This window comes from Pseudopipra pipra, chromosome W, assembly GCF_036250125.1.
Source record: "Pseudopipra pipra isolate bDixPip1 chromosome W, bDixPip1.hap1, whole genome shotgun sequence".
In the NCBI taxonomy this organism is placed as follows: Eukaryota; Metazoa; Chordata; class Aves; order Passeriformes; family Pipridae; genus Pseudopipra; species Pseudopipra pipra.
In genome coordinates, this window is record NC_087580.1 from 34,524,479 (window position 1) to 34,535,501 (window position 11,023).

The following is an 11,023-nucleotide window of genomic DNA, read 5'->3' on the forward strand; positions in this document are numbered from 1 at the left end:
AACTAAATTTCCTTATGTTAAGCTTAGTAAAAATATATTAACATAAAAAAATTAAAATTATTTTAATGGTCTTATTTATGGGTTTTTCACTGTGCTTATGTTAGTACTTCTGAGTGTTTGATTGTCACAATAATGGACAGCTTCGTGGTGTTTTGTTTTTTTTATTTTTCATGTTTTGATACTTTGGTCAAGGCATTAACATTAAAAATCATTCAAAATTTTAATTCATCTTCAAACACCAAAATAGATTTGAAATGAGGGTAATGAGAACAGTGGAGGGAAAAAAAAAACCCGAGCCCAAAACCAAAACAACCCCAAAAACTGTTCATTTTTCCATTGTATTTTAAACAAGGAAGTCTGTAGAGCAGCAGAAAACAGGAGACATGGGCAGGTGTGAAAGTCAGACTGGGGCTTGTTGCACTGGTTCCAGTGCTCTTTGCTTCAGTGTAACTGGTCATTTTGAGATGAGACTGGGGAAACTGGGCTGCCAGGGCAGAGACCACTGGCTGGCCCCACTGGTTTTTGCTGGGCAGTGGGTAATTTCTGCCTCACTTGTCAGAATCAGCCTACGGTTATCAGGGAATGGGGTAGTGGTGAATTTGGCTTTCAGACTAAAATGAGGTTAAACTTACACATATTCAAAAGAATAAATTGATGTTGGAGTGCAGATACTCAAAATCCTGAAGACCTTTTGAAACCTTTTTTGCGTGTCAGTCCTACGGCCGAAGCTCTTCCTGCAGTTGGGGCACTGGTAGGGCTTCCCTTACTGGTGGGTCCGTTGGTGTTTGGTCAACTTAGAGTTTCGGATGAAGCTCTTCCCACACTCCCCACACTTGTAGGGCCTCTCCCCGCTGTGGATGTGCCGGTGGGTGAGGAGGGTGGAGTTCTGCTTGAAGCCCTTCCCGCAGTCGGTGCAGCGGAAGGGCCTCTCATCTGTGTGCGTCCGCTCATGTCTGAGGAGATGAGAGCTGGTCTGAAACCTCTTCCCACATTCCCCACACGTGTAGGGCCGCTCCCCAGTATGTATGCGCTGGTGGGTGAGGAGGTTGGAGCTGTAGTTGAAGCTCTTCCCACATTCCCAACACGTGTAGGGCCGTTCCTCAGTGTGGATGTGCTGGTGGGAGTGCAGGGTGGAGCTGTGTCTGAAACTCTTCCCACATTCCCCACACGTGTAGGGACGTTCTCCTGTGTGGATGCGCTGGTGGGTGAGGAGGTTGGAGTTCCAGTTGAAGCTCTTTCCACATTCCCCACACGTGTAGGGCCGTTCCCCACTGTGGATGCGCTGGTGGATGCGTTGAGTGAACCTGTCACTGAAGCCCTTCCCACATTCCCTACATGTGTAGGGCCATTCCCCACTGTGGATGCGCTGATGTTGGATAAGCTTGGAGCTTTGCCTGAAGCTCTTCCCACATTCCCCACATGTGTAGGGACGTTCCCCAGTGTGGATGTGCTGGTGGGTGAGGAGGGTGGTGCTCCTCCTAAAGCTCTTCCCACATTCCAAGCACCTGAAGGGCTTTTCCCTGCTGGGAGGCTGATCAGGGACCACCAGCTCAGAGCTCCGCCTCAAGCTCCGGCCGCCTTCCTGGCACAGGCTGGCTCTTTCCTCCTCAGAGCACCCTGGGATGGCTTTGGAGCCCCTCCTGCGGGGGGATCTCCGGCCCTTTCCCTCCCCGCTGCCTTCCTGCGCCGGGGAGCCCTTCAAAACGGCCTCTCCCACCAGGGTCTCACGGGGGGATTTGTCCTCCGGGCTCTCCGTCCTCAGCTCGGGGCCTGGGGCAGGAAGCAAGAAGGACAGGGAGGGGATTTGCCTCCAGCCCACAGGGAAGGCCAAGGACATCCCCCCAACTCCGGCCCCGGCAGGACGGCGGCGCCAGCGGGGTTGTCCTGCAGCCGGGGCCATGCTCGGCTGACAGAGCCAGCACAACACCCGCCCAAAGGGACACTGACTTCCTCCTCACCTGCCTGGGGGGCCCAAGGCATCTTCCTCTTCCTCGCAGCCTCCTCCTCCATCCGCCCAAGCTTTGGGAAGGACAAATCCTGATGGGGGGAAAACAAGGGCTGAGCATGTTGGCTTGGGGGTTCCTCCTGCCCAAGTCCATCTCTAGAACTCACTGGGCATCCTGTGTCCATAAAAACCTCCAAAACACCAAGATTCAGCCCAGAAAAACCCAAACCACCAGGATTCAGGCAAACAACCTCTCAGAAATAGCAAGATGAAGCCCCCCCCCAGACTGCAAAAAGTTGAGATTCAGGAAAAAAATACTCAAGAATATGAAAATTCTGTCTAAAAAAGCGCTCCCAAGACTTCCCCCATTGTGGTCTCTGCCCTCTGTGGTTCAGAGGGTCTGCCCTGTCTGGGATGCTGGGGGTCCCACTTTGGGATGCTGGCAGTATTGGGGGTCCCAAGGGTCCCTTCTGCTCTGACTTTCACCTTCAGGGTGCGGCGTTCCCAGACCTTCCCCCTCTCCAGGTTCCCCACTTTGTTGTCCCGGGGATCCCAGGGGTCCCCACTGTCCAGGCTTCCCCTTCTCTGCCCCCCCTCCTCCCCATTTCTGGACCTTGCCTTTCCAAGGATACCAGGGATCCCCACTGTCTTACTGTGCTGCTCTGAACCAGCAGAGCAGCTGGAGAACAGATGGTGGTAAAGTGTAGTCAGTGCCAACTGTTTTAAGGTTCTTTGGCCCAAAGAAATGTGTGTGCCCTGAGAATAGGGTTGACACGTGGGAGGCTGCTCCAGGAGTCTGCAAGAGGCCTCGTGCTCTGCTCAGCCCCAGCACTGCCTGGTACCAACACCCCCGGCTGCCCCCGGCCCTGGGCAGCTCTGCTGCCACAGGCTGTGCCCTCACCGTGGCCCTGCAATGGCCCTGCCTGTCCCTCACCCGTGGCCCTGCCCGTGGCCCTGTCCCTTGGCTCTCTCTCTGCCAGCTCAGTGTGGGGCACACGGGCTGGGGGTCCCTCCCAAGCTCCCCGGGCAGCCGGCGTTGGCTGGGGGGATGTGAGGGCTGGGCCTGCTCAGCACAGCCCCGGCCTCGTGCCCAGCGCCTCTTTCCTGACCCACACAAGACCTTCCCGGCCCCCCCAGGGCTCCCCTGATGCTGCCTCTGCTCCTGGTCCTGCCTTTGCTGCTCCCTTGGCTGGGGCAGCGGCTGCAGGGGGGGATGGCAGCAGCTTCAGCTCCACGGCACTTCCTGGGGGGAGCTCAGCCCGGGGGGGACGGGCAAGGACCTGATGGGGATGGACAGGGGCCCAGCAAGGACAGCCAGGGCCTGCAGGGGAAGGCACAGGGACAACCTGGACCCCCACACTGCCACGGCTGTCTCTGCTCCTCCTTGCAGGCTCCGTGGCCAGGCACAGTTTGTGTTCCTGGGTGCCCACCATCTCAGCACTTGGAGACCCTCAAATCAGCGCCCGCAGCTCTGCAGCAAAGCCCCAGCTCACCTGGCACACAGGGGATGGACACAGCACCTGCTCGGGGATGGGCACTCACAGCTTTGTCTTCTTTCCCACCACAGGGCTCTCCTTCCTCAGCAGCACCTCTGCCTTGCACTTATTCTCAGCCTCACCTCAGGGACAGCTCTGGGCTCACCTCCGCGCCACTTCTCAGCCTCACCTCAGGGCCTGGGCTCAAGGACAGGAACCTGCAGGGAGGGGACATCATGTGCAAGCTCAGGGCTGCCTGCTTGCACTGGCCTCTGGGCTTCCTCCTCCTTCTACAACCAGTCCACAACTTAGCCTGCTTTTCTAACATCACACTGCTCACACTCTGCCTCCTCTTCAGCTGCCTGTCCATCCACACTCCCAGCTCCCTTTCTGCCTGCCTGCTCTCCAGACACTCTGGCCCCAGCCCGGGGGGCTGACGGGGCTTCTTGTGGCCAAAGGGCAGGACCCGGCCCTTGGCCTGCTGGAACCTCATCCCCTTGCAATCAGCCCATGGATCCAGCTGGGCCAGGTCCCTCTGCAGAGCCCTCCTGCCTTCCAGCACATCAACACACCCCCAGCTTGGGGTCACCTGCACATTTGCTGATGAAATGCCTGGTTCTGCAGCAGCTGCAGATGCTCAAGGGGCAGCAGGACCAAGTCAGGGGCCTGGGAGGGTCTAGGGGGCTTTGGGGTGTGGGAGGGCCCTGGGGGAGCTGGGGAGGGGATTGGGGGATTGGGGGGACAGACCAGGACAGACCAGCACAAACCAGTGCAGACCAGTACCTCACTGCTCCCCAGATCTCTCCTGGAGCTGGGCCACATTGTCCTGGGACACCTGAGACGCCCCCAATGCCCTCCCAGTACAGCCCAGTGCCCCCAGTACAGCCCACTGTGTTCCTGTCCCAGGGTGCCAGGTGATCCCTCCTTGGGGGGGGTTGGAGGCATTTCAGAGGGAGCTGGGGGAGCTTTGGGGGGATCAGGGAGAGGGGTTGGATGGGGAGTTGGAGGGTTTTGGGGGGCTTTAGGTGCATTTAGGGAAGTTAAAAGCGGTGTTGGGAGGGCAAAGGGATCTGTAGGGGGAGGGGACTGAAAGGAAAATGGAGGTTAGGGGACATTTGGGTGGGGTTAATAATGTCTGCGGGTAAAGAGGAGGGGCAGCAGCACGCTCAGATGAGTCCTGAGACCCCCCTGGTGTCCCCAAGACAGTCTTGGTGTCCCTAATTTCCTCCCTTAAGACCTCAAGACTCCCCTGGTGTCTCCAATGTCCCCAGGGCCTCCAGATCACCCCAATTCCCCTCTTGACACCCCCAATTCCACTGCCCACAAAGCCCTTCCCACTCTCCCCAGTGTACCCAAACCCCATCCCTGATGTCCCCAACTCTCCATCTCACCCCAGGAGCCCCCACTGGACCCTCTGACCCCAAAAACGCCCCCCACACACACACTCACAGAAAGGCCAAGGGCATCTGGGGACACGGGGAAAGCTGGGGGGCTTTCGGGGATTACTGGGGGATACTGGGACACACTGGGGGGAAACAGGGGGCACTAGGAGGGACTGGGGGGTTACTGAGGGATGCTGGAAGAGCACTGGGAAGGACTGGGAAGTTACTGGGGGATTACCAGGACACACGAGGTGACACTCAGAAGTTACTGGGCCATACTGGGGGTTACAGGGTGCTCACTGGAGAATCACTGGGCCATACTGGGGGCAGTGGGAGGTCACTGGAACACACTGGCTGGTCACTGAGGGGGTTACTGGGCTGAACTGAGGGTCACTGGGAGGTCACTGGTCTATACTGGGGGCACTGGGATCTCCTTACCCGGATGTGGTACATCTCCCGCCCAGACTTTGGGGGGCACCCCCAGGACCCCTCCCCTGGGGGCTGGGGACCCCCGGAACACACTGCTAGGCTTTAGGGGACCCTCGGGACCCCCTCCCTGTGACGTCTCTGTGTGCTGAGTGTTGGGGGTCTCTGGGGTTCGGGGGGGGTCACTGGGATCCCCTTTCCCTGGGGTCGGCTCGCCGGGCCGGCAGGAGCGCTGTGGCGGGAAAAGTAATGGCGGATCGCGCAGAGCCTCATGGGAGTTGAAGTTCCCTCTTGAGTACTCCGCCGGCGCGCCTGCGCAGTGCAGCCAGGGCGTTGACAGAGCCCCCCCCCGCGCGGCTTCCAGGCTCCGCGCTCTGCCCTTCGGGAACCCCCGAACCCCTCGGCTAAACCCTCCCGAGCCCTCCAGCCTTTCCACCCACACCCGCGCTCCCCGCAGCCCCCGGGGGGATCCCCAGAGCCCCGCTCTCCCGCAGGCCCCGCCAGCTCACAGTGCAGCACGGAGCCAGCGCCATCTTTGCTTCCCGGAAGCAACCACGGCGCTCTGCGCGCGCACCGCCTTTAGAGAACTCCCCCCCCCCCCGCCTCCGCCCTCCGCCCGCCGCGCTCCCGTCAGGAATGTTCGCACGGGCGGTGCCGCAGCGCCCTCAGCCTGAACTGAACCTGGTTTTACCTCATGAAATCTTTGATCTCTGTTAGCCAAGCCCCTCTTTCCTTCCCCAACTGTCTTGTCCTTTGGGGGGGGTCATAGCGGCCCTTTGCACTTGAGCGGACTGAGGTTTCTACCAGAAAGGGCCAGTCCCCTTTCCCAGGGGCAGCTTCTTCCAACAGAACCCTTCCTGGGGGTGTGTGTGGAGATTCCTGCCTTAGCTGGGGACCCCCCCAGGGTCACTGCTGGAGGTTGAGAGCAGAGATCTCCCCATGAACGTTGGTCTGAGGGAGTTCCATCCATCTCTAATTAAGAATTATTGCTTTTGTGCCAGCTTGAGTAGAATTGCTTCAACAATTGCTTTAGTGTAGAGCACTGTCCTGTCTTATCCTGTACTCCTGGTAGTTTTAGTGCTTCTATTGTACAGTAAATAACTGTAATGAAGATCTTTTGTCTGATCATTTGTAACCCTAAATAAATTGATTTCTATCAATAGATCTGCTTTGCCATCATTAAAACCTGGGGGACCTAAATGGTTCAGTCACACTTCTGTAATTCCTCTAAACTGAAACTGTTGGCATAATCCAAGGCTGAGATTGGATCCAGCAGCCCCCAGCACCCCACAGGAAGTTGGGAGCTCAGGGGGCCATCCCCCTTTGCCAACACCCGTGCCCAAAGACCCTCATAGGACCATCCGACCCACCAGACCACCCTCCCTTTTCCACCCTTCTCCCTGTTCCTCCCACTTTTCCAAAGTCCCCTCAATCCACAGGCCCCACCCCCGGATTACTCTGGGGGTCCCAACCCCCATTTTTCCCTCCTCTCACATCTTCCACATCATCCCCCAATCCCCAGCTTCCTCCAACTCAGTTTGGGGTCCCAGCACCCCAAAAAAGGGGTTAGGTGGGATCCTGGGTGGGCTCTGAATATGTTTGGGGGGTTCTCCGGGGCCCATGGGGAGATTAAGGGGGGTCCCAGCACCTTTTGGGGTGAGCTGGGTGCCTTTTAAGGGGCAGGTGCCCCACCAAGACCCTCCCAGAGTGGCTTGACACAGGGGGAACACAGGGGGGTCCCCATTCCCAATCCATCCTGGGGCTGGTTCTGGCCCCCCAAACTCGGCTCCACCCCTTGGGATTCCCCCAAGCCCCTCCCCCACTGCCCCCCAATAACCAGGACTGGGGAGAACTGGGAAGCTTTCCTGGGATCACTGGGAGCAGCCGGGCAGAGGCAGAGTGACAGCAGGGGAGGGGGGACACACGACCCCCCCAAAATACTCACGGGGATGGGGGGGGTCCAGGCTGGGCCCGAAGCCCCAGGGAGGGGCTGCGGCCGCCGGCGGCTCAGGAGCTCTGTGGGGAGAGAAAAGGGGGTGACAGGGGCCACAGGAATCATACTGGGAGCACCTGACAGCATGGTGGAGGCATCTGGGATATACTGGGAGTGGCTGGGAGTGACTGGAACCATAGTAGGGATGACTGGGAGCAACTGGAACCACGCTGGGGGCAACTGGGATCATACTGGGAGCAGCTGGGCTCCTATTGGAGTCATACTGGGATCATACTGGGAGTGACTGCAATAATACTGGGAGTGTGTGAGAGGGACTGCAGCCATACTGGAGATGAGTGGGATCAAACTGGCTTCATACTGGAAGTGTCTGGAAGTCACTGGTATCATACTGGTGGCAATTATGATTGTACTGAGATCATACTGGGATCAGACTAGGATCATACTGGGAGCAACTGGTTCTATGCTAGGGGCAACTGGGAGCTACTAGGATCCCACTGGGAGGAAGGGGGAGCAACTGGGACCATGCTGGGCAACCCTGGGATCATACTGGGAGCAACTGTGCCCACATTGAAGGTGGCTGGGGTCATACTGGGAGTGACTGGGAGCATTCTGAGGGCAGTTGGGACCATGTTGGCACAACTGGGATATACTGGGAGCAAGTGGGATCACACTGGAATTGACTGGGATCATACTGGGAGGCACTAGGACCCCACTGGGGGTGACTGGGAGTGGCTGTGAGCAACTGGGATCATGCTGGAAGCTACTGGGAGCATTCAGGAGTGAATGGGACCACACTGGAGGCAACTGGGATATACTGGGAGAGACCAGGAGTGACTGGGATCATACTGGGACTGCCTGGGAGTGTACTGGGAGTGACTGGGAGCATGCTGAGGTCAGCTGGGATATACTGGGAGAGACTGGGAGTGACAGGGATCCTACTGGGAAAGACTGGAACTCTAGTGGGGTGACTGGGAGCAAGTGGGACCCTGCTGGGGGCAAATGGCTTTATCCTGGGGGTGACAGGGAATGTCTGGGTTCATCCTGGGTGTGAGTGCCACCATACAGGGTGCCGCTGGGATCATACTGGAGTCATACTGGGAGGGACTGGGAGAGACTGGAACTACAGTGGGGTGACTGGGAGCAACTGGGCCCATGCAGGGGTAACTTGGGGGGTAACTTGGATCCTACTAGGAGAGACTGGGATCATTCTGGGAGTGACTGGAACCATAGTAGGGGTGAATGGGAGCAACTGAAACCACGCTGGGGGTGGCTGGGATCATACTGGGAGCAACTGGGCCCCTAATCAGGTTGTACTGGGGTCATACTGAGAGCAGCTGGGCCCCTAGTGGGGTCTTACTGGGAGTGACTGCAATAATACTGGGAGTGTGTGAGAGGGACTGCAGCCATGCTGGGGATGAGTGGGATCAAACTGGCTTCATACTGGAAGTGTCTGGAAGTTACTGGGATCATACTGGGGGTGACTGGACTCATACTGGGATCATACTGGGAGCAACTGGGACCATGCAAAAGGCAAATGGCATCCTCCAGGGAGTGACTGGAAGTGACTGGGGCCATACTGGACTCAGACTGGGAGTCCCTGAGAGTGAAAGGAACCGTCCTGGGGGAGTGACTGGGAGCAACTGGGACCACCTTGGGGGCAACTGGGATCCTATTAGGAGTGACTGGCAGTGACTGGGATCATAGTGGGAGTGACCAGCACCATACTGGAATCACAGTGGGAGTGACTGCAAGGGACCAGGATCAAACTGGGAGTGACTGGAACTACACAGGGGGGATTTGGGAGCCAGTGGGACCATGCTGGAAGGCAACTGGGAACATCCTTGGAGCAACTGGGATCCTGCTGGAAGCAACTGGAAGTAACTGGGAGTGACAGGGTGCATGCTGGAGGCAACTGGCATAAACTGGAAGTGACTGGGAGTGACTGGGATCATCCTGATGGAAACTGGAACCATCCTGGGGCAAGTGGAAGTAACTGGGTGCAGTGGGTTTCTGTGGCTGGGTTTTGGTAGCGGGGGGGCTACAGGGCTGGCTTCTGTTAGAAGCTGCCAGAAGCTTCCCCTGTCCCGTGGAGCCAATGCCAGTGGCTCCAGGACAGAATTCCTGCTGCTGGCCAAGGCCAGGCCAGTCAGGAGTGACAGTAACACCTCTGGGATAACATATTTAAGAAAAAGAAAGAATTCCAGCCAGGGAAGAGTGGAGTGAGACCATGGGAACAGCACTGCAGACCCCAAGGGCAGTGCAGAAGGAGGGGCAGGATGTACTCCAGGTGCTGGAGCTCAGGCCCTGTAGACCGTGGGGCAGAGCAGGGTGGGGCAGCTGTGCCCCTGCAGCCCCTGGGGGAGCATCGGGGTGCAGAGACCCCCCTGCAGCCCCTGGGGGAGCATCGGGGTGCAGAGACCCCCCTGCAGCCCCTGGGGGAGCATTGGGGTGCAGAGACCCCCCTGCAGCCCCTGGGGGAACATCGGGGTGCAGAGACCCCCCTGCAGCCCATGGAGGCTCCCACGCTGGAGCAGGTGGATGCAGGAAGGGGGCTGTGACCCCGTGGCAGGCCCAGGATGGAGCAGGGTCCTGGCAAGGACCTGCAGCCCATGGAGAGGGAAGCCCAGGCTGGAGCAGGTTTTTCCCGGGCAGGACTCGTGGCCCCTATGGGGGATCCACGCAAGTACAGCTCATCCGTGAAGGACTGACCCCATGGAGGAGTGACCCACAGGACAGCAGGTTGGGAAGAGCTGCTGCTCGAGGGATGGACTCAAGTTGGAGAGGTCCATCAAGGACTGTCTCCCGCGGGAGGGACCCCATGGGAGCAGGGAAAGGACTCCAACTCCTCTCCCTGAGCAGCAGCAGAAACAACAACTGACCGTGACCCCCATTCCCGTCCCCCTGCACTGCTGGGGGGGAGGAGGGAGAACATGGAAGGAAAGGTGGGGGAAGGTGTTTTTAAGACTGTTTTATTTCTCACTCTTTGGCTCTTATCCTGTTAGTAATAAGTTTAAGTACTATTCCCACTTGGAGTCTGTTTTGCCCATGAAGGTGATCAGTCACTGACCTCTCCCAGCTCTTATCTCTACTTATGAATTTTTAGCTGGTTTGTTTTTTTTTTTTTTCTCTCTCCTCTGCCCAGTTGCAGAGGGAGAGTGAGAGAGCGGCTTTAGTGGGTACCTGGTATCTGGCCAGGGTCAACTAACTACAAGAATATAAAAAGAAGTAATTTTTTTGGTCTTGTTCTGATGCACTTAAGGAGCTGGAAAAGCAAGACTGGTGCAGGGAGGTCCAAAGCATGGCTTTGTGTCTGGATGAGGGAGACATCACATTTAGAGGAGACAGACTCTGCAGTTGCTTTCCTAGACTTTGTCCCACCTTAATGGTGTTTTTCCACCCACAGCAGCGTTGCTGGGAGATGTTGCAGTGGCACATCCACCCTTCTCTGCCAGGGCAGCATCTTGGCCCTTCCCACCCCACCATGGATTTTCCATTCCTGTGGCAGGGACTTGTCCCCACCTGATATCCGAATGGGAAATGCAATTCCTGTGGGTGGCTTTCATGGTTCCACCACAGTCTGGCACAGATTCTGATCCAGCTTTGAGAAATTGTGTGGTCTATGTGTTCTGGATAAAGCTGTCCCAACTTTGCACGTTGTGACCCGAGGGAGTTTCGGTGGCCAGTTTGTGTATCAAAAGCACTCAGTACTAAAATGTACCAAGTTGCACCTGTGCACAAATCTGCATGAGCTCAATGCCCTGAGTACCCACACAGGCTTTTCTGTCTCGAATCCTGCTCATTCTGTGCCTGGGACTGGATTTATTTCAGCAGCTAAATGGTT

General features: G+C 57.3%; 1 protein-coding gene across 1 annotated transcript; it reads right to left on the reverse strand.

Annotated features, from left to right (window-relative positions):
- Positions 1-369: 369 nt before the first annotated feature.
- LOC135405337 (zinc finger protein 239-like) lies at positions 370-3,701 on the reverse strand. The gene is made up of 2 exons (XM_064640014.1): positions 3,439-3,701; positions 370-2,037 (listed from the first exon to the last, which is right to left on the reverse strand). Exon 2 carries the CDS (start codon positions 1,898-1,900, stop codon positions 764-766), a length of 1,137 nt encoding a protein of 378 aa, XP_064496084.1. The 5' UTR covers positions 1,901-2,037; positions 3,439-3,701; the 3' UTR covers positions 370-763.
- Between the last annotated feature and the right edge of the window lie 7,322 nt (positions 3,702-11,023).